This window comes from Sapajus apella, unplaced genomic scaffold (genome assembly GCF_009761245.1).
Source record: "Sapajus apella isolate SASKATOON/1434 unplaced genomic scaffold, GSC_monkey_1.0 scaffold39, whole genome shotgun sequence".
Taxonomy (NCBI): domain Eukaryota; kingdom Metazoa; phylum Chordata; class Mammalia; order Primates; family Cebidae; genus Sapajus; species Sapajus apella.
Window position 1 is genome coordinate 3,274,383 of NW_022436979.1, and position 24,011 is coordinate 3,298,393.

General features: G+C 39.8%; 1 protein-coding gene across 6 annotated transcripts in view; it reads right to left on the reverse strand.

Annotated features, from left to right (window-relative positions):
* The window catches only part of NEK1 (NIMA related kinase 1), a 202,056-nt gene that overhangs the window by 34,576 nt on the left and 143,469 nt on the right, over nt 1–24,011 (reverse strand). For 4 of the 6 annotated variants that reach the window (XM_032298641.1, XM_032298639.1, XM_032298644.1 and 1 more), the window contains 2 exons: nt 12,121–12,297; nt 7,305–7,425 (listed from right to left, as the gene is read on the reverse strand). In XM_032298641.1, the coding sequence (XP_032154532.1) occupies nt 7,305–7,425; nt 12,121–12,297 (298 nt within the window). The remainder of the gene's footprint in view (nt 1–7,304; nt 7,426–12,120; nt 12,298–24,011) is intronic. The other 2 variants (XM_032298646.1, XM_032298643.1) reach the window with 1 other exon arrangement.

The following is a 24,011-nucleotide window of genomic DNA, read 5'->3' on the forward strand; positions in this document are numbered from 1 at the left end:
CATGGTGGCGCATGCCTGTAGTCCCAGCCACTCGGGAGACTGAGACAGGAGAATTGCTTGAACCCAGGAGGCGGAGGTTGCAGTGAGCCGAGATCGCGCCATTGCACTCCAGCCTGGGTAACATGAGTGAAACTCCGTCTCAAAAAAAAAAAGAGTGGAGAATAGTAATCCCAGCACTTTGGGAGGCCGAGGCAGACAGATCACCTGAGGTTGGGAGTTGGAGACCAGCCTGACCAACATAGAGAAACCCCATCTCTACTAAAAATACAAAATTAGCTGGGCGTGGTGGCACATGTCTGTAATCCCAGCTACTCGGGAGGCTGAGGCAGAAGAATCGCTTGAATCTGGGAGGCGGAGGTTGCGGTGAGCCGAGATCGCACCACTGCACTCCAGCCTGGGCAACGAGCGAGAAACTTTGTCTCAAAAAAAAAAAAAAAAAAAAGTGGAGAATAGAAAACAATTATGATATATTAATACCATGGAATATCATGTAGCTGTTAAAAAATGAAGCAGAGATCTATATAAACTGACTAGAACAACAGGCAAGATGTACTGTTAAATAAAGTGATTCACAGACCAATTAGTATTACATAGTGTTAGGTTTTGAAAAAATGGCTTCTAACACAGAAAAATAGAATAATAGTCACAAAAATATTTTAACCCTCAAAGGGAGGGGATTGAGATTGAGGAAGAAAAATAAAAAGAACCCACAATTTTCATCTCCCTATACCTGGAAATTAAATTCATGCATTTTTTTAGACAAAAACTTAAATACTGGAAGAATATATTCCAAAAGTACCAGTAATTTATCTCTCGGAGTTGGCGTATAGGTAAGTTTTTATTTTCTAAATACTTTTAAGTCCACTTCAAATTTTAAATAATTTTCAACTTTTTTACTTTCAGATTTTCAGCATTTTCTGTTTTTATTTATTTATTTATTTTTTGAGACAGAGTCTCACTCTGCCACTCAGGCTGGAGTACAGTGGCACAATCTTGGCTCACAACAACCTCCAACTCCCAGGTTCAAGTGATTCTTGTGACTCAGCCTCCCGAGTAACTGGGGCTACAGGTGCATGCCATGGTGCCTGGCTAATTTTTGTATTTTTCAGTAGAGACAGGGTTTTGCCATGTTGGCCAGGATGGTCTCGAACTCCTGATCTCAGGTGAATAGCCTGCCTCGGCCTCCTAAAGTGTGTGGATTACAGGCATAAGTCACTGCACCCAGCCTCTGTTTTTATTTTTTAAGCTTATATATATATTTATCTTAAGAGACAGGGCCTTGCTCTGTTGCCCAGGCTGGAGTGCAGTGGCATGATCATGGCTCACCTCACTGCAGCCTTGACCTCCTGGGCTCAAGAGATCCTCTCACCTCAGTCTCCCAAGTAGCTGGGATTACAGGCATATTCAACCATGCCTGGCAATTTTTTTTTTTTTTTTTGTAGAGGTGGGTCCTGCTATGTTGCCCAGGCTGGTCTTAAACTCCTGGCATCAGACAACTATCGTCCCCTTGGCTTCCCAAAGTGCTGGGATTACAGGTATAAGCCACTTTTCCCAGTCAAGTAGCATATTTTTTCATTCAAAATGTAATGTCCCTTGGTATCTCAAAAAGGTTAACTGAATTACCATATGATGCTGCAATTCCACTCCTAGGTATATACCCAAAGGAACTAAAAGCAAGAACTCAAACAGATACTGTATATCGATGTTCTTCACAGCAGTCTTTACAATAGCCAGATGGTAGAAATAACCTATGGGCCCATGAACTGATGAATTATAAATAAATATATGTGTGTGTGTGTGTGTGTGTGTGTGTGTGTGTGTGTGTGTATATATGGCACATTTAAAACGTTAACAAAGCTGGCAAATGCATCTCTAGAGAGAGAGAGAGAGAGAGAGAGAGAGAGAGAGAGAGAGAGAGAGAGAGAGAGAGTGTGTGTGTGTATATATATATATAATGGAATATTATTCAGCCATAAAAAGAAATGAAGAACTGGCATATCCTACAACATGAATGAAAAATTAAAAACAATATGTTAGGTAACAGAAACCAGATACAAAAGGCCACACAGTGTATGATTCTGTAAGAAATATCCGGAATTGCTAAATCCATAGAGACATAAAGCAGATTAGTGGTTGCCAGACAGTGGTGGGGAGGAATAAACGGGGAATGATTGCTTACCAGGTAGAGGGTGGGTGATGAAAATGTTCTGGAACTATATAGTGGTGATGGTTGTCACAGTGTACACCACTGTGAATTTCCAAACGTCACTGACTTGTACAATTTAAAATGGTGAATTTTAGGTTACGTGAATTTTAGTCCAATAAAAAAGTAAAGTTCCTTTTAGGACTCCTAACCACTCAAATTCCAGCTGCCTTTCCTATTATCAGTTTGGTGCGTACCTTACCAGATTTTTCCTTTAAATTTATATGCTAATCTAATATATGGAGATGCTTTTCTCATTCACTATTATTTTATTCTATTAATCAAAGTTTTAGACATATTTCCATATTAGTAGAGAGTCCCATTTATTCTTTCAGGTGCTGTATTCTATTCCATATGCTTTAGAGTTGACCCTTGAGCAACATGGGTCTGAACTTCACGCGTCTAATACTTAGACGCAAATATGTTTTAAACCAAATGTGGATTGAAAATACAGTAATCATGGGATGCAAACCTGTGTATACAGAGGGCTGGCTTTTCGCATATATAGGTTCCACAGAGGCGACTGTGGGACTTGAGTATGTGTAGATTTTTGATACAAAGGATACTGGAAACAATCCCTTAAATATATTGAAGGATGCCTGTCTATAGAAACACATCAGTATTTGTATCTACCTCCTTATTAATCATTATTTCCACTGTTTCAAATTATTTGCTGTGACTCTCCCGGAATGAATCTTCTTGCATTTGCTTCTTTGTGCTCATGTATGAATGATCTGGAGAGTAGATACCAAAAGTAAAATAGGTATATTATAGGATGTGCACATTTAAAACATTAACAAAACTGGCAAATGCATCTCTAGACTGGCTCGGCCTTTCATAGGTGTACTTGCAATGCATCAAAGCACTGCAGTGCCACCCCCTCACACACACTTCATATATCACTTCTCTTCCCCGTGGCTTCAAGTTATTTTATGGAAAAACAATCAGTGGAAAGTACAGAGTCCCCATTGATGGAACTCTGCCCTGCCTTTTAGTCACTCTTCTTTGAGAAGGAGTAAGTATCTGACTACCAGTGACATTCACAGGACCCTAGCTCTCCACTAAGTCTATCAAACACTTAGGAATCTGATTTATTCATCTGTCATTTTATTGACTCCCTAGAACTCCTAAAGTATCACACTGTTGAATTTACGAATGTCTGGGTTTCTTCCTTCATGAATAGCCTATTTGTAATCTTCCCTATTTTTCTCTTGGACTTTTGTATTTTTCTTATTAACTTACACACATTGTTTATAAATTCTGGATATTACTTGTTAGGTTAGGCTGCCTCCTTTAACATTTTTTATTTAGGTCTTTATTCAATCTGGTATTGTTTTGTTGAATGGTTTCAGAAATGGAAATGATTATTTTATTTTTTTCAAATTGTGATTAATTTGTCTCAAAAGCATGTATTAAATAGGTTCTCTTTTCATGTTGATTAGAAATACCATCTTTACAATTTATTAAATTTCCAAACACATGTATCAAATACTGGTTTTCTATTATTCCTATAATATATAAAAATGATTTCAAAAATTTAAGGAACTCTTCTTTTCTTTTTTTTTTCTTTTTGAGACAGTCTCACTCTGTCATCTAGGCTGAAGTGCAGTGGCCCAATCTTGGCTCATCGCAACCTCTACCTCCTGGGTTCAAGTGATTCTCGGGCCTCAGACACCCAGGTAGTGGGAATGACATGCATGTGCACAACCACACCCAGCTAATTTTTGTATTTTTAGTAGGGACGGGGTTTCGCCATGTTGGCCAGGCTGGCCTCGGACTCCTGGCCTCAAGAGATCTGCTACCTCGGCCTCTCAAAGAGCTGGGATTACAGGTGCGAGCCACCGCGCATACATTGCCAAGCGAAAGGGGCCAAACTAAAGACTGCGTACTATACGATAATAACTAGATGACATTCTGGAAAAGGCAAAACTATGCAGGCAATAAAAACATCAGTGGCTGCCAGGGATTGTGGGATGGAAAGAGAAGACAGGATGAATAGGTTGTATAGTATCATAGTAATAATAGTGTAATAGTGAATCCATGTCATTACACATTTGTCAAAACTTGTAGAATGTATCAAAGAGTGAACCCTAATGTAAACTATAAACTTTGTTAATAATATGTCATTATTATTGACAAATCAGTTGTAACATATATTACACATTAACGCAAGATGTTAAAAATATCACAGCTTGCCAGAAATAAGAAAAAAGAATTGTGGGGTGAGGAGTGAGAGGTATATAGTAAATCTATAATTTTTGCTCATTTTTTTGGTAAGCTAAAATTGCTCACAAAAGTCTATTAGTTAAAAAAAAAAAACAATAAAACCTATAGCAAAAGACTAAAAAGAATATAAAAATAAAATAACAAAATTGAACTATATCATACAAAAGATATATTAAACTTTTATAAATGAACTAGATACTTAAATAAAAAATTTCAGATTGAATCATGAACAATATCAGAAACATAATTAAGATAAAATAATTCAGAAAAGCTGAAAACAGAAGGACGAGCCAATGCAGATTGGGCAAATATAAACAAAAAGACAAAACTTAGTTAAAAAATATTAAGCAAACAAAAAGACAAAAAAAAAAAATAAGCGTAAAGCTGCCGGGCACTGTGGCTCATGCCTGTAATCCCAGCTCTTAGGGAGGCAGAGGCGGGAGGATAGCTTAAGCCCAGGAGTTCGAGACCTGCCTGGGCAATATAGCGAGACCCCGTTCTCCACAAAAAGGAAAAAAACAAAAAGACAAAAAAAAAAAAAATATTATGCAAGACTCAAACAATGACTCAAACAATGATATAATGCCATAATGTGTAATTTGCACAAGGGTATTATACTTGTGAATATCTATGCACCAAATAACTTAGGAATAACATTCATTAGATAAAAATCACTTGAAATATAAAAAGAAATAAATGGAAACATACTAGTAGAAAGCAGCTTTCATTCATTCCAATAAAGTAATAAAAATTGTTAAGCTTATAGAAAACCCAAATAAAAAATGTGATAACCAATATATAACAATGTCAACATATTTTATAATTTATTAATTAAAAGTATGTACGAGATCACTGTAGACAGACCAATGGAATAGGAAAAAATATATACAGACTCAAATCTATAAACCATAATAAATTCCACAGATTTACATGTTAAAAAAAATCAAACATTTAAATGTATAAAGCATCACATAAAAGCACCAGAAAACTGACCAGGCACAGTGGCTCATGCCTGTAATCCTAGCTCTTTGGGAGGCCAAGGTGGGAAGACTGTTTTAGACCAGGAGTTTAAGATTAGCTTGGGTACCAAAATTAGTCTGTCTCTACCAAAAAAAAAAAAAAACATACTAGAAAATGGAAAAGTTTTTTGGTAACCTTAAAAAGAACAAGGCTTTTCTGAGTAACTATCAAAATTCAGATAAATATGACAACAATAAAAATAAACAAAAATAAACTATATACTTCAGGATTGGAAAACCACACAAACACACACAGAAACCCATAAATGACCAGCAGAGAAAAAACAGTTGCAATTCATGTAACCACCAGGGCAAATATCTCTCACTTTTAAGGGTTTTTACTGATTTACAAAAGACCAACGACTAAATTTTAAAAAAGGAGGGCCAAAGATATAAATAGGCGATTCACAGACAAGGAAGTTCAAATGTAATTTACACATTTGAAAAGATGTACTGACCTTTACCTATCTTAAGAGATATACAAACTAACTGCCCAAATGGAGATATTATCTTTTACCTTGTTAGATTGGCAAAAATTTAAACGTTTGATAACAAAAGTTTAGCAAGGCTGTGGAGAAAATGGAGTTCAGACATTCCTTCTGAAAGTATAAACTAATACAACCCCAGGAGAACAATAACCAGATTACAAATGCAACTTGTAAAAATGCAGCGGACCCAGCAATTATACTTATTACAGATCTATACACACACAAAAAAACACTTTATATACAAAGTTATTCATTGCAGCATCATTTGGAATGTCAATCAATGTCCAACAGGTAGGAAACTTGTTGAGTTGTGATATTCCAGACAGTGACACACTAACTAGTTATGAAATAAGAAAAAAGAAAGCCCTTTATGTATTATGAAAAAATTTCCCAGATTTATTATTGACTAAAAATAAACAAGGTGGAAAGAGCCGTGTACACTATACCAACAACTGTAGTTAAAAAAGATGGAAGACTAAATATTTATTTTTGCTGACGCATATACTAAAAACATCTGAAAGAAGACCAGAGTGGAATTGGCTGGCTGGGGACAGATGTAAGCAAGCCTTTTTACTGCAATATCATCATGCTTTATTTATTTTTATTATTTTTTGAGTCTCGCTCTGTCGCCCAGGCTGGAGTGCAGTGGTGCAATCACAGCTCACTGCAACCCCCTCCTCCCAGGTTCAAGTGATTCTCATGCTTCAGCCTCCTGAGTAGTTGGGATTACAGGCACCTGCCACCATGCTCAGCTAAGTTTTGTATTTTTAGTAGAGATGGGGTTTTGCCATGTTGGCCAGACTGGTCCCGAACTCCTGACTCTCAGGTGACCCACCCGCTTCGGCTTCCCAAAGTGCTGGGATTACAAGCGTGAGCCACCGTGTCCGGCCCACTTTATTTATTTATTTTGAGACAGAGTCTTGCTCTGTAGCCCAGGCTGAAGTGCAGTGGCATGACCTCGGCTCACTGCAACCTCCATCTCCCGGGTTGAAGGGATTCCTGTGTCTCAGCCTCCCAAGTAGCTGGGACTATAGGTACACGCCACCATGCCTGGCTAATTATTGTAATTTTAGTAGAGACAGGGTTTTGCTGTGTTGGGCAGACTGGTCTTTGCCCTCAAGTGATCCGCCCACCCCAGTCTCCCAAACTGCTGGGATTACAAGCATGAGCCACTGTGCCTGGCCTCTTCATATATTTTATATACTCATTTATTTTTGAACCATGTGAATATCTATTAAAATTAAATTATTTTTATAAGGCATTGCAATTTTAGGATATTATGTTGCAATATTAGTTTGTTATAGTATTTTTAAAAAGTTATTACGAAATGGACTTGGGTTTTAAAATGTAAGGAAAAGATGTACATACTGAGTTTCCTTTGTTTCGTTTTCCTCGCTAATCCACACATCAGTAATAGTGCATGGCAAGCTCTCATCTTTGTTTGTTCCACTTGGCTCTTGTAGAATTTCTGTTTCCAAATCATCAGGTTCTGCAAAGGATAAACATAACAAGAAACATCTCAAAGCAAAATTTGTCATGAGAATATTGAATAAACTTTCTATAAATTATTGCTACCTAGTTTTAGGGTAATATATTCATTGTAACAGAAAAATTAAATATTCTATCTACAGGTTTTAAATCTTACTATTGTGTTAAGTCTCTAGTTATTTCTCAAATGACAGGCTCTTTTGCCTTTTACTGTAATAAAAATATTCAAAGGAAATATGGTATACTCTATATTTTTCACCATGATATAAAATTTTCTCTTCCATTAAAATTTTAGGAATATGTAAATTGGTTTAGAGAAGGTATAAAAACAGTTTAAAGAATAAAGATGTCTCTGGTTAGAAATATGGAAGAACAGACTGTGATACTACTGATTGGTAACTAAAATAAAAATTTAATCTTCAAAATCTATCTTTTAATAGTAAAAAAAAAAAAACCTATTACCTGGACTTTCACAATGATACTGAGAACATAATTGAATGGCACTAAACATCTGTTTTCTTACACCCTCAAATAATTGTTTTTTTTTTTTTTGGAGGTTGGGTTTTATTCCCGTCACCCAGGATGGAGTGCAGTGGTGTGCTCTCAACTCACTACAACCTCTACCTCCTGGGCTCAGGTGATCCTCCTCCCTCAGCCTCCTGAGAAGCTGGGACTACAGGCACACATTACCATACCTGGCTAATTTTTGTATTTTTAGTAGAGATGAGGTTTCACCATGTTGGCTAGGCTGGTCTGAAGTGATTCACCTGCCTCAGCCTCTCAAAATGCTGGGATTATAGGCGTGAGCCACTGCGCTCACCTTCAATTAATATCAAGATGCTACCTCTATTTTCTGTCAGTGGCTCATTTTTTACCTGGTTGATATTTTCTGAAAGTGAATAGTGATGAGAAGACATTTGTTAACTTCTCTTTTTCCTTTCTGATTAACACTATCAGTACTATGCTGTTTAAGTGAATACCATCCCTCTTACTCTCCCTGGAATATAGATGTACTTTTCTTCTCCATTTTTAGTTTCTAATTATCTGTCTCATTTGGAAAGACAACTGATAATGTACCAATCTTTAAGTTTTTATCTTTTTTTCAAATGATTATTTTGGTCATTCATTCAAGGTAAGCACTTGGGGGGCAAAATCCTTTTTTATTATTTTTATTTTTTTTTTGAGATGGAGTCTTGCTCTGTCGCCAGGCTGGAGCACAGCGGCAGTCTCGGCTCACTGCAATCTCCACCTCCTGGGCTCAAGCGATTCTTCCGCCTCCGCCTCCCGAGTAGCTGGGACTACAGGCATGTACCAAACGCCCGGCTAATTTTTGTATTTTTAGTAGAGACAGGGTTTCACCATGTTAGCCAGGATGGTCTCGATCTCTTGACCTTGTGATCCACCTGCCTTGGCCTCCCAAAGTGCTGGGATTACAGTCATGAGCCACCACGCCTGGTCCCTTTTTTATTTTTTAATGAATAACTCTGTTCCCTAGTAGTTTAAGCTATATCATTATCAACTTATTCTTACACTATAAACTTGACTTAACGGCTGTATTGCTTGCAAAGCCTAAAATATTTACTCTCTGGTCTATCAACTCCTGCACCAGGCTATACAGCTTCCATAGAATGTCCAACAGTATTTTCTTTCTTGCTTTTTTTTTTTCATTGCAGATACATCAGGATTTCTTTTCTTTTCTTTTTCTTTTTTTTTTTTTTTAAAGAAAAGGCGTAAGATACTGTCTTACCTCAGGCTACTATAACAGAGTATCATAGACTGGGCAGGGTAAACAATAGAAGCTTATTTCTCAGAGTTCTGGGGCTGAAGGATCCAATGTCAGGGTGCCAGCATGGCTGGTTCTAATGGGCCCTGTTCCTGTTTTGCAGATAACCTTTTCTTCCTCGTATCCTAACATGGTAGAAAGCAGAAAGCTAGCTCTCTGCCCTCTTCTTATAAGGGCACCAATCCCATTCATGAGGCTTCCACTTTCATAACCTAATTACCTTGCAAAGACTCCACCTCCAATATCACTATATCAGGGATTAGATTTCAATATATGTTATTTTGGAGGTGGGGGGGAAGGGAACAAACTTTCATTCCATAGTGATACTAGAAACTATGGTTCTAATGAATAAGATTATTTAAGTGACCGTGGTGAATTAAGGTGGTCACATGTTGCAAGGTTTCTGACTTTCCTCTCAAGTCGGGAGGGAGCTCTGCTTCTCCTCCTCTTTAATTTCAGTTGGCATGGTGATTCCCTTGAGTAACAGCAGTGGAAGTGATGCTATGCCAGTTCCAGGCTGAGCCTTTAAGAGCACTGGCAGCTTCTACTTGCTATCTGGAAGCCCGAGCCATCAGGAAAGCAGTTTATTCTGAAAGACTACAGTGCAATGCCATGACTAAAATGAAGGAGGACCCAGATGAGCCCTGCCAATATGCCAGGCATGGGAGTGATATCATTTTGCATCTTTCAGAAAAGCCCAGCTGATCGCTGAATACCACTGAGCAATATCAGTTGATGCTACATGGAGCAGAAGAACCTCCCAATTCCTGACTCAAAAAATTGTGAGATAAAATAAAATAAAAATTGTTTTTTATTTTGGAGACAAGGTCTAGCTCTGTCACCCAGGCATGCTCATGCTCATTGCAGCCTCAAACTCTTGGGCTCCCACCTCAGCCTCCCTAGTAGCTGAGACCACAGGCATGCACTACCACACGTGCCTGATTTTCATATTTTCAGCAAAGATGGGGTATTGCCATGTTGCCCAGACTGGTCTTGAACTCTTGGGCTCAAGTGATCTGCCAGCCTTGGCTTCCCAAAGTGCCAGGATTACAGGTGTGAGCCACCACGCCTGGCCTAAAATTGTTATTTTAAGCTATTAAGTTTTAGGAGTTACTTATAATCAAAACAGAATTACGTATCTGGAAGCTGGGAGCTGACGTAAAAGCCTGTGCGCACTGGCTTTGGGACTGTGGAGCAGGCAGAAATTGGAAGGGTTTCAATGACATTGTTGGTAAGAGACTGATCAGTGAAAAACGGTTACTGGAGGCTGGAGAAAAGGGACTCTTGTTCTCTAATGGCAGAAAATTTGGTAACTGCAATAATATGGAAGATAGTAAATGTACTTTATGGATCCAGTGGTCTAGCTAAGGAGTTATCAAAGGAGAACATTCAAAGTGACAGCTGCTTCTAATAACTCCTGATAAAGAACAAGAAAAGAGAGATTAACTGAAGAAAAAAGTTTAGCTTATGAGAATTTAGAAGAGATACAGAGAACCCAGGATAATTCCTTCTAGGCAACAAAAGGTTCTGAAAGGAAGACATGGCCTCAAGACAGACTAAATTCAGGACAGTAGGGTGTGGCCTCAGGGCAGAGATGAACTCAAGGTTGTACCCATCAGATCTGTTAGGGCACAGAAATATTTAAGGGCATGCCTTGCAGATCCTTTTTGCTAGGCAAAAGAATTTCTAAGGACTCAAGAGCACTGTCTCATAGTATCCTTATAGATAACTCAAGGTAGAAAAGAGTCTGTTTCAAAAAAAAATGAGGGGCTTTTGTTAATCACAGTGAATATCAGTAATATTCATATAAATCCACAAAACAACTTAGAATTCTGCTTGTGGAAGCACTATGAGCTCAGACTGAAGGGGACAAACAGTTCAAAAGAGAAGAGCCCTTGAGGGCACCAACCTTTGGTGCAAGGAAGCCAGCTGACAATGCCATTCCTGGTTGGACTTTAGAATTTCTATGGACCAATGACTGCTACCTACTTCCCATATGCCTTGTTTTTGAAAAGGTGTCTCAACAACTGTTTCACCATTGTATGTTGTACATATGAAAAGCAAGTGATTTACCTTTTTTTTACTCACAGGTCTTCAGATTGAGAATAACTGTACTTGAAGACATGCAGATGGGAACACCCATCTTCACTGAGGCCTGACTTTGTTATCATATTAAACTCTGAGCTAATGTCATAATGAGATGAGGCTTTGAGACAGCATGAGTGTATTTTGCATATGGGAGGAATGAAAATAATTTTTGGTCAGAGGGGAGACTATGGCAGATTTAGGACAGATGCAAATTCTTTGACACTCTTCCCACTGAGACGTGTGTTCTGTTTCCTCTCCCTTTGAATCCAGCTTGGGCTGTGACTGCTTTGACTAGGAGAGTATGGCAGAAGTGATAATGCGCTAGTTCTGAGGTCAGCTTTTAAGAGTACAAGCCGTTTTCCCCTTAGCATCTGTGAGCCCCGGGCCTCATATAAGAAGTCACGCTATCCTGCTAGAAAGAGTACACAGAATAGCCCTGAAACCACAGGAAGAGGGAGAGGGGCCCAGCTAAGCTGTACGTGCCAGGACAGCAGTGAAGCTTTTTGGGAACCTTCAGATCAGCATAAGTTGCCAGCTGACCACCACCAACTGATCTCTGAGAAAAAGGTACCTGAATTAGGAAAATCACATTAGCCAAGTCTTGACTCAATTTCTGACACATAAAATCATGAGATGAAATGGTTGGTGTTTCAACACTAAGTTTTGGAGTGACTTAGTGACTTAGACCAATTACTACAAATATAAAAATACTGAGCCTAATTCGAGATGAAATACCCATACACAAATTTTGATAATCTGTTTATAAAGCTTGTGAACTTTAAGTTTTACTAAATCAAATACAGCTCATTTTGACTCAGAACATACCTTCTAAATTTCCTTCCAGTTTCAATGACATCTGTGGAGATGCCTGACTAAACTTTGGACTTTTTGTCTCAACAGGAGAGTCAACAATAGCCGATGTGTTTATTTCATGTGAAATACACTGTATTTTTTTTTCTTCAGTAATTAAGGGTTTGTACTTTTCCCCTTCAGGAGAAATCTCTGTGAAAACAAACAAACAAAAAATAAAAAGTCATGCTAGTTCTCAAAATGACAAATTTTATCTCTACTGGCATTTAGGGCAAAGTTCAAAAAGCTGCATTATTGCAACAGGCAATTACTAGTTAAGCTCTGTTACATATTAGAAGTTAATAAGTGAAGGTATATGAAAGTCAAATTTCATTTCAATTGTACATAATAATTTCTATGGTGGTTAAAACAGTTTACCTTCTTTCTGCTTTTGGTAAAATTAATATATGTATTAGAATGCTATTTTTAAATTATTAACTTTCTGTTTATATGAAGCAACTCCTAGTTACTTCTAATTGCTCTGAAATTCTCCACACTTTTAATTGGTGCCAGGAGAGAAGAGGTTTACCTCAGAATATCCTGAGACAGGTTCAAAAAAGAAAAAAAGGCTGGGCGCTGTGGCACACAACTGTAATTCCAGCACTTTGGGAGGCCGAGGTGGGTGGATCATGAGGTCAGGAGATCGAGACCATCCTGGCTAACACAGCGAAACTCTGTCTCTACTAAAAATACAAAAAGTTAGCTGGGCATGGTGGCGTGCACCTGTAATCCTAGCTACTCAGGAGGCTGAGGCAGGAGAATCACTTGAACCCAGGAGGAGGAGGTTGCAGTAAGCCGAAATTGCGTCATTGCACTCCAGCCTGGGCAACAGAGCAAGACTCTGTCTCAACCAAAAAGAACAAAAAGAAAGAAAGAAAAATTACTTCAGAATAACAATACAGTTATTTATCCTGTCACTCGTGTTCATTCGTTAAGATTTTACTTTCCAGCTCACCAGCTCCCCAACACTAATTCTGTCATAACTAATTTAGATGATTTCTACATTTGGACCAATAATCCTTCCAGTAGGTAGGCCTCTTGGTTTGCTGCCCTTCGCTCTACCTCAGTCTTCATCCTATCTCCATCACTGCAATGGTCATATCTTAGAGACCTTGTCATTAACTATAGCCTCTTGAAATTTCCAGTGTTAAATATTTTACCCTCTCATCTCTAACATTCTTTTTCCACTTCTCTCCCTCTACAACTCCAACTCTAAAAATATTTTACCCCCGAAAGTACTTACAATGCACTGATCCTGTCACATTTTCCGTCATCTCCATTAAAATTCATCTAAAGTCCATCATATAGTCATTCTCTTGTGTATCCTCAACTCATCACATTCAAGTGGCAAAACCCCAACCTTGCATAAATTCAATTCTCTGCCTATTATATCTGCATACACATGGCAAAATGGTCGAAGAAAAACAGAGATCCTTGCTCATGGGTCTCAATTTCAAGCCCTCTGTGTTGCTTGCAGTCCTTTTATAACACTGAATTAGCATGAACTGTCCTTAGTTCAGTTAATTTCCATAGAAAAAACTTGTTTATCAACTATTTATAAGTTGTTTTACTCTTTACTTCTTTCTAGTCTACAGAGAACAAAACTACAGTGCTGTTAATGTTTCAGAAGGATTTCCCTGCCCTGTGCTTCAACAAACTGCCTGCGGCAGAGATCACATCTGTTTTTCTTCCTTCACCCCTACCATTCTGCAATAAAATCATGTCTATTCATATCAGGTATCAGGATACCATACTGCATTATTATTATTAAAAACTGCTTTAGTGGATTCTAACAAATACAATAAGAAGAATAGGAAATAATCAAAATATAGGAGCAAAACCTATTTCTTATCACTGATGATAAACCTGCACATTTGGAACATCTAAGATCTTAAGAAGAAAACTTAATAGATTTAGTAGAAATAATTCAGTATGGTGTCCAGATGTAAAATTTTATATCTATATATAGAAAGAGATAGTGGAAAGAAGAGGAGGAGGTTAGGATATGTATATATATATATATATATTTTTTTTTTTTTCTTTTTTTTTCCTGAGACCAGAGTTTTGCTCTGTTGCCCAGGCTGGAGTGCAGTGGCATGATCTTGGTAACTGCAACCTCAACCTCCTGGGTTCAAGCAATTCTCCTGCCTCAACTTCCCTAGTATCTAGGATTACAGGCACACGCCACCATGCCCAGCTAATTTTTTGTATTTTTAGGAGAGACAGTGTTGCGCCATGTTGGCCAGGCTGTTCTCGAACTCCTGACCTGAAGTGATCCGCCCGCCTCAGCCTCCCCAAGTGCTGGGATTACAGGCGTGAGCCACCACGCCTGGCCAGATATCTACACCAGATAAAAATTCTTAAAAAATGGCAAACCAAACCAAACCAAACCAAACCAAACCAAACCAAACCAAACCAATGAAATATAAAAAGGGAAGCGAATATAAACAGGGAATTTTCAAAGCAGCAAACCAAAATAGTCAACAGAAGGCAACATAATAAAATCACTGACAATCAGAAAAGGAAAAATAAAACCAATGAAATACATACCACATAAGAACAGTAAAAAAATTTTTTTAAGGGATATTGAAAGCTATTTAATATTTAAAAATCAATCAATGCAATTTGTCACATTAATATAATAAAAGAGAAACATTATGCTATTCTATCAATTGATTTAGAAAATGGATTTGGAGGGAGGTTCATTATGGCTGACCAGACACCTGGCACTCACCTGTTCCACAAAGAAGTACCAAAACAGCAAGGGGATAATAACACATTGAATAGAGCATCTAAAAGAGAACACAGGCATTCAGCAGGAAAGTGACGGGGAACCGCTGAGGCATGGAAGGAGAGGGAAGCAGTTGGCCTGGCCAGGACTGGCTAGAAGATAGGAGAAACACCACAGATTGACCTGCCTAGGTGCAGGAGAAAGGTAAGAGAGATGTCCAGTGGTCCACATTCTCACCATGGACTCCTGCAAGCCTAGCCATGGCTCCTCAGCTCTCAAGGGCCCTGAGACTAGTAGAGGAAGCTGCCTGGCATCAAAGTGATGCATTATTCTAGAGGGAAAGTTTGCTGGATCCCATACACCATCCGAGACCCAAGCAGCTGCAACATGGTATCACTTTGAGAGTCCAACCCCCACCAGATAACATCCTGCCCTAGGGCCCTGAATCTCCACACCCCTGGAGCCCCACTGACATCTATTCCACGTCCACCCATAGATTTGCAACCTTGTGACATGAGCTGGATTCAATGCACAACCAGGTCCCTAGCACTCTAGCCCACATACAGTCCAACATCACAGGAAATGGGTGGTGCAGCACATGAGAAAGAATGCCCCTGGGAAGAAGGGAGCTGAAGCACGTGCTCCCCAGCCTGGGAGCTGCCTTCCTGGGATTACTGCCACTAACAGCAGCCCTGCCTCTGGTAGCAGCCAGGTGAATGTGCACTTGCATACATCTTCAGGAGCATGGACATGAGCCTGCTTGGGTACCATCCTAGAGCCTGAGGTCAGGCCTGCCACACTCACTGATGCCACCACCTGAGAATGCTACCTGGTAGCTGGGAGATTGATCTATCTGACACATCTAGCAAACATATCATCTAGGACTGGAGATCAACCCACCATACCTGCTGATGCTGGTGCCTGCACACACTATCAGAGGCCCTGAGGACAGGCCCTCCTGCCTACCACCACCACCACCACCACCACCACCACCACCACCACTGGTTTCTGAGTGTGCAGTCTAGGCTCCTGGGGGTAGACCTGCCATGCCCAGCACAACCTGTGCCTGAGAGAACCATCACAGGGCTTGAAGACAGACCCACCCTGCCCTGCCCATGCCTTGGAAGGCCTGTGAGCATCAGCCGGGGGTCTAGGGATCAATTTGCCCCGCTTACTGCTGCTAGTGCCTGTATAAGCCTTCCAGGAGCCTGGGAAAGGGCCCACCCAGACTGTCAGCACCCACACACATCATCTAGGGTCTGAAGATCAACCAGCCCTGTTCAACACAAACTGCTTGCAAAATCACCATACAGGGGCCCAAGTATAGGCCTACTCTACTTGGTGATGGCCCCATTAGTGCTATGTGTATTGTCCAGAGGTCTGGGGATCTACCCACCTCTGTCCGGTCCCATAGTTGCCCAAGCATACCTACAGAGGCCTGAGGATGGGACCACCCAATCTGCAGCCACTACCACCATCCACCTGCCACCTAGAGGCCCGGAGACTGGCCCTCTCAGCTCACCACCACCACTGCCGGTACCCATGAGTGCTGATGGTAGACCCAGAGACTAAACCTGCCTACCTGGCTCACCATTGCCACTGCTGACACTCAAGTAAGCCATCTGGAGGACCAAGGATTAGCTCACCTGGACCCACTACTATCAATGCCTAAACACCATCTGGGGGATCAAGAACCTACTTTCTCAGCCTGCTGCCAAGACTGAGGATTGAGGACCGGCTCAACTGGCTCCCAGTCCACAGTAAATCCTTACTAGAGTCTCCACTAATAACCATAGCCTAAGACACATGGGAATTCACAAATACCACTGACACTGATTATAGTCAATGAAATCATATGAAAACTGTACTACTGAGCCCACCCAAAATCAAAGCCCAAACACCCTACTCAACCATCTCTATGAATATAACTACAGGAAAAGGTCTTTGCCTATGCAAGCCAATCCATAAAATTGGAAGAAGTGATTATTACAATAGATGCACAGATATCAACATAAGGATATAAGAAACATGAAAAGTAAGGAAATATGACACCTCCAAAAGAACACAGCAATTCCCCAGCAAGATTCCAACAAAAAGCAATCTACAAAATGCCTTAAAAATTTCAAAGTAAAATTAAAGAAGCTAAATGAGGTACAAGCGAACACAGATAAATAATACAAAGAAATCAGAAAAACAATTCATCTGAATGAGAAATTCAACAGAAATAGATATCATTAAAAATAACCAAACAGGGCCAGATGCTGTGACTCACAAAGGTAATCCTAGTGCTTTGGAAAAGGAAGACAGAAGAACTATCTGCAGCCAGAAGTTTGAGACCAACCTGGGCAACATAGTGAGACATGTCTCTACAGGAAATTTTTTTAAAAATTAGGTGTGGTGACAGGTGCCTATAGTCCTAGCTAGTCTGGAAGATAAGGTAGGAGGATCTCCTGAGTCCAGGACTTGAGGCTACAGTGAGCTATGACTTTACGAAGGTACTTTAGCCTGGATGACAGAGTGAGAGCCTGTCTCTTAAAAAGTAAAAAATATATTTTTTATATATATATATATATAAAATATGTAAAACATAATTTGAGACCAGTCTGGGCAACATGGTGAAACTCTGTCTCTACACAAAATAAATAAAATTAGCCAAGCATGGTGTCGCATGCCTGTAGTCCCCCAGCTACTTGGGAGGCTGAGATGGGAGGATCCCTTGAACCCAAGAGTTCAAGGCTGCAGTGAGCTGGTATCATGGCACTGCACTCCAGCCAGGGTGACAAAGCCCTGTCTCAAGAAAAACCCCCAAAAACAAAAAACCAAACCTCGCACCCCCCACAAAATTCAATAAATAAAAGCACAACTGAGAGCTTCAACAATAAATAGAAAAAAGTTTCTCAACTTGAAAACAGTTCTTTTGAAATAATCCAGTAAGAAAAAGAAGAAAAGAATAATGGAAGTCTATGTGACATATGAGAAACTGTAAAGTGCCCAAATATTCAAATTTTGGGTGTTCCAGGACAAAAAAAAAAAAAAAAAAAAAAAAAAAAGAGAGAGATAGGTAAAGACAGAGAAAACTTCTTTAATGAAATAATAGCTGAAAATTTCCCAAGCCTTGTAAGACATATAGACAACCAGATACAGGAAACTTAAAGACACAAAAAGATTCAACCCAAAAAGATCTTTTCCAAGGCACATTAAAGTCAAAGAGAATTCCAAAAACAGAAAGAAAAAAGCATCAAGTTACATATAACGGAACCCCCAACAGACTAACAATGGCTTTCTCAGCAGAAGGCATATAAGCTAGGTGAAAACGGGATGATATATTCAAAGTGCTGAGAAAACAAAAACAAAAACAACAATAAACTGTCACCAAAGAATACTATACTCAGCAAACCTATCCTTCAAAAAAGAAGGAGAAATAAAGTCTTTTTCAATTACAGCTTACAGGGCTGTAATGATCCTTAGAGGCAGTGCTACCACAGTCAGCTAAGTCTGATGTTTCTATGTCAATTTTCTGTCTGGATGATCAGACAGAATGATCATCAGAATGCTGAGAGTACAGTGTTAAAATCTCAAGATATTATTGTATTGGGGGCTATTTCTCACTCTGGCTCTAATAATATTTCCTGTACACATATGGGTACTCCAGTACTGGATGCATATATATTCACAACTGTTACATTCTCTTGCTGAACTGACCCCTTTAGCATTATATAATGACCTTATTTGTCTCTTACAGTTATTCTCTTGAAATCTGTTTTGTGTCTCATATGCAGAGCTGCTTCTGCTCCTTTTTGGTTTCTAATGGCATAAATATCATTATCCATCTTTTTAGTTTTGGTCTCTGTGTGTCTATAGGTGCATTTATTGTACATTTAAAAATAACTAGAATAGATGACCAAATAGGAATAGCTCCGGTCTGCAGTTCCCAGTGAGAGCACGCCAGAAGACGAGTGATCTCTGCATTCCAACTGAGGTACCAGGTTCATCTCACTGGGACTGGTTAGACAGTGAGAACAGTACAAGGTGGGCAAGCCAAAGCAGGGTGGGGCACTGCCTCAGCCAGGAGGTGCAAGGGGCCAGAGAGCTCTCTCTCCCAGCCAAGGGAAGCCATTAGGAACTTTTCCAGACACTCTGGCAATCCAGCTCTGATATTGTGCTTTTCCCATGGTCTACACAACTTGCAGACCAGGAGATTCCCTCTGGCACCTACAACACCAGTGCCCTGGGTCTCCAGCACAAAACTGGGCGGCTGTTTTAGTTGAGTGGCACCTGAACACCAGTGAGACAGAACCACTCATTCCCCTGAAAAAGGGGGCTGAAGCCAGGGAGCCAAGTGAGCTGGCAAGCTAAGATCCACTAACTTGAAATTCTCACAGCCAGCATAGCAGTCTGAAATCAACCTGGGACATTCAAGCTTGGTGGGGAGAGGGGTGCCTGCCACTGCTGAGGCTCCGATAGGCGGTTTCAACATTGCCTGTGTAAACAAAGCCCCTGGGAAGTTTACACAGCAGCTGGGAGGAGCCGAGCATGGCAGCTCAGTAAGCCCTCTGCATGCAGACTGTCAAGTAGATTCCCTTCTTGCTGGGCAGGGTATCTCTGGAGGAAAAAAAAAAAAAGACAGGAGCCCATCAGGGACTTACAAGTCCCAGCCTTCCTGGGACAGAGCACCTGGGAAAAGGGGCAGTTGTTGGTTCCACTTCAGCAGGCTTAAATGTCTCTCCTCGGCATCCCTGAAAGGAGCAACGGATGCTCCAGCACACTGCTTGAGCTCCATTAAGAAACAGGCTGCCTCCTCAAGTGGCTCCCTGACATACCATGTATTCTAACTGGGAGACACCTCATACAGGAGAGCTGTGGCTATATCTGGCAGGTACCCTTTTGGAACAAAGCTACCAGAGGAAGGAACAGGCAGCAATCTTTGCTGTTCTGCAGCCCCTGCAGGAGATTCCCAGGCAAGACGGGTCTGGAGTAGACCTCCAGCAAACTCCAGCAAGACCTGTAGCAGAGAGGCTTGACTGTTAGAAGGAAAACTAACAAACAGAAAGAAATACCTTCAACATCAACAGAAAGGACATCCACTTGGAAACCCCATCTGAAAAGCCACTCACTTCAAAGACCAAAGGTAGATACATCCATGAAGATGGGAAGGAACCAGCACAAAAAGGCTAAAATTGCCAAAGGCCAAAACACCTCTTCTCCTCCAAGGGATCACGGCCCCTCATCAGCAAGGGAATGAAATTGGATGACCGTGACAAATTGACAGATGCAGGCTTCAGAAGATGGGTAATAACAAACTTCTCTGAGCTAAAGGAGCATGTTCTAACCCAATGTAAGGAAATTAAGAACCTTGAAAAAAGGTTAGACAAAATTCTAATGAGAATAACCAGCATGGAGAAGAACATAAACAACATGATGGAGCTGAAAAACACAGCCTGAGAACTTCGTGAAGCATATACAAGTTTCAATAGCTGAACTGATCAAGCGGAAGAAAGGATATCAGAGATTGAAGATCAACTCAATGAAATAAGGCAAGAAGGCAAGATTAGAGAAAAAAGAGTGAAAAGAAATAAACAAAGCATCCAAGAAATATGGTATTATGTGAAAAGACCAAATCTACGTTTGATCAGTGTACCTGAAAGCGATGGAGAGAACGAAACCAAGTTGGAAAACACTCTGCAGGGTATTATTCAGGAGAACTTCCCCAACCTGGCAAGGCAGGCCAATATTCAAATACAGGAAATACAGACAACACCACAAAGGTATTCCTTGAGAAGAACAACAACAAGGCACATAACTGTGAGATTCACCAGGGTTGAAATGACGGAAAAAATGCTGAGGGCAGTCAGAGAGAAAGGTCAGGTTACCCACAAAGGGAGGCCCATCAGACTCACAGCAGATCTTTCAGCAGAAATCCTATAAGCCAGCAGAGAGTGGAGGCCAATATTCAACAACCTTAAAGAAAAGAATTTTCAACCCAGAATTTCATATCCAGCCAAATGAAGCTTCATAAGCAAAGGAGAAATAAAATCCTTTATGAACAAGCAACTGCTGAGAGATTTCAAAACCACCAGGCCTGCCTTACAAGAGCTCCTGAAGGAGGCACTAAACATGTACCAGTACCCACCGCTGCAAAAACATACCAAATTGTAAAGACCATTGACACTACAAAGAAACTGCATCAACTTACAGGCAAAACAACCAGCTAGCATCAAAATAGCAGGATCAAATTCACACATAACAATATTAACCTTAGAGGTAAATGGGCTAAATGTCCCAATCAAAAGACACAGGCTGGCAAACTGGATAAAAAGTCAAGAATGATTGGTGTGCTGTATTCAGGAAACCCATCTCACATGCAAAGACACACATAGGCTCAAAATAAAGGGATGGAGGAAGATTTACCAAGCAAATGGAGAGAAAAAAAAAAAAAAAAAAGCAGGGGTTGCAATCCTAGTCTCTGACAAAACAGACTTTAAACCAACAAAAATCAAAAGAGACAAAGAAGGGCATTACAAAATAAATGGTAAAGGGATTAATGCAACAGGAAGAGCTAACTGTCCTAAATATATATGCACCCAATACAGGAGCACCCAGATACATAAAGCAAATTCTTAATGATCTACAAAGAGACTTAGACTCCCACACAATAGTGGGAGGCTTTAACACCCCACTGTTAATATTAAACAGATCAACGAGACAGAAAATTAACAAGGATATCCAGGACTTGAACTCAGATCTAGACCAAGCAGATCTAAGAGACATCTACAGAACTCTCCACCCCAAACTGACAGAATATACATTCTTCTCAGCATCACATTGCACTTATTCTAAAACTGACCACAAAATTGGAAGTAAAACACTCCTCAGCAAATGCAAAAGAATGGAAATCATAACAAACAGTCTCTCAGACCACAGTGCAATCAAATTAGAACTCAGGATTGAGAAATTCACTCAAAACTGCACAACTACATGGAAACTAAACAACCTGCTCCTGAATGAATACTGGATAAATAATGAAATGAAGGCAGAAATAAAGATGTTCTTAGAAACCAATGAGAATGAAGACACAATGTACCAGAATCTCTGAAACACATTTAAAGCAGTGTCTACAGGGAAATTTATAGCACTAAATGCCCACAAAAGCAGCGAGGAAAGATATAAAATCGAGGCCCTAATGTCACAATAAAAAGAACTGGAAGAGCAAGATCAAACAAATTCAAAAGCTAGCAGAAGGCAAGAAATAACTAAGATCAAAGCAGAACTGAAGGAGATAGAGACCAAACCCCCCCCCAAAATCAATAAATCTAGGAGCTGTTTTTTTTTAAAAGATCAACAAAATAAATGGCTAGCCAGACTAATAAAGAAAAGAGAGAGAAGATTCAAATAGGTGCAATAAGAGAATGATAAAGGGGATATCGCCATCAATCCCACAGAAATACAAATTACTATCAGAGATTACTAAAAATACCTCTATGTAAATAAACCAGTAAATCTAGAAGTAATGGATAAATTCCTGGACACTTACACCCTCCCAAGACTAAGCCAGGAAGAAGCTGAATTCCTGAATAGAACAATGACAAGGTATGAAGTTGAGGCAGCAATTAATAGCCTACCAACCAAAAAAAATCCAGGACCAGACAAGTTCACAGCCGACTTCTGCCAGAGGTATAAGAGGAGCTGTTAACATTTCTTTTGAAACTATTCCCAACAATACAAAAAGAGGGACTCCTCCCTAGCTCATTTTATGAGACCAACATCATCCTGATACCAAAACCTGGCAGAGACTCAACTAAAAAAGAAAACTTCAGGCCAATATCCATGATGAACATCAATGCAAAAATCTTCAATAAAATACTGGAAATCCAAATCCAACAGCACGTCAAAAAGATTATCCAACACAATCAAGTTGGCTTCACCCCAGACACGCAAAGCTGGTTCAACATATGCAAATCTACAAATGTAATCCATCACATAAACAGAACCAAAGACAAAAACCATATGATCTCTCAATAGATGCAGAGGAGGCCTTCAAAAAATTCAACAGCCCTTTATGCTAAAAGCTCTTAATAAACTAGGTATTGATGGACCATATCTCAAAATAATAAGAGCTATTTATGACAAACCCACAGCCAACATCATACTGAATGGGCAAAAACTGGATGCATTCCCTTTGAAAACTGGCACAAGAAAAGGATGCCCTCTCTCACCACTCCTATTCAACTGGAAGTTCTGGCTAGGACCATCAGACAAGAGAAGGAAATAAAGGGTATTCGAATAGGAAAAGAGAAAGTCAAATTGTCGCTGTTTGCAGATGACATGATTGTATATTTAGAAAACCCCATTGTCTCAGCCCAAAATCTCCTTAAGCTGATAAGCAACTTCAGCAAAGTCTCAGGATATAAAATCAATGTGCAAAAATCGCAAGCATTCCTCTACACCAATAACAGACAAACAGAGAGCCAAATCCTGAGCGAACTCCCATTCACAATTGCTACAAAGAGAATAAAATACCTAGGAATACAACTAACAAGGGATATGAAGGACCTCTTCAAGGAGAACTACAAACCACTGCTCCAGGAAATAAGAAAAGACACAAATAAATGGAAAAATATTCCATGCTCATAGTTAGGAAGAATCAATATTATGAAAATGGCCGTATTGCCTAAAGTAATTTATATATTCAATGCTATCCCCATCAAGCTTCCAATGACTTTCTTCACAGAATTGGAAAACACCACTTTAAACTTCATATGGAACCAAAAAAGAGCCCACATAGCCAAGGCAATCCTAAGCCAAAAAAAAAAAAGCTGGAGGCATCATGCTACCTGACTTCAAACTATATTACAAGGCTACTGTAATCAAAACAGCATAGTACTGGTACCAAAACAGAGAACAATGGAACAGAACAAAGGCCTCCAAAAGAAGGCCAGACAACTACAACCATCTGATCTTTGACAAACCTGACAAAAACAAGCAATGGGGAAATGATTTCCTATTTAATAAATGGTGTTCAGAAAACTGGCTAGCCATATGCAGAAAGCTGAAACTGGACCCCTTCCTTACACCTTATACAAAAATTAACTCCAGATGGATTAAAGATTTAAACATGAGGCCTAACACCATAAAAACT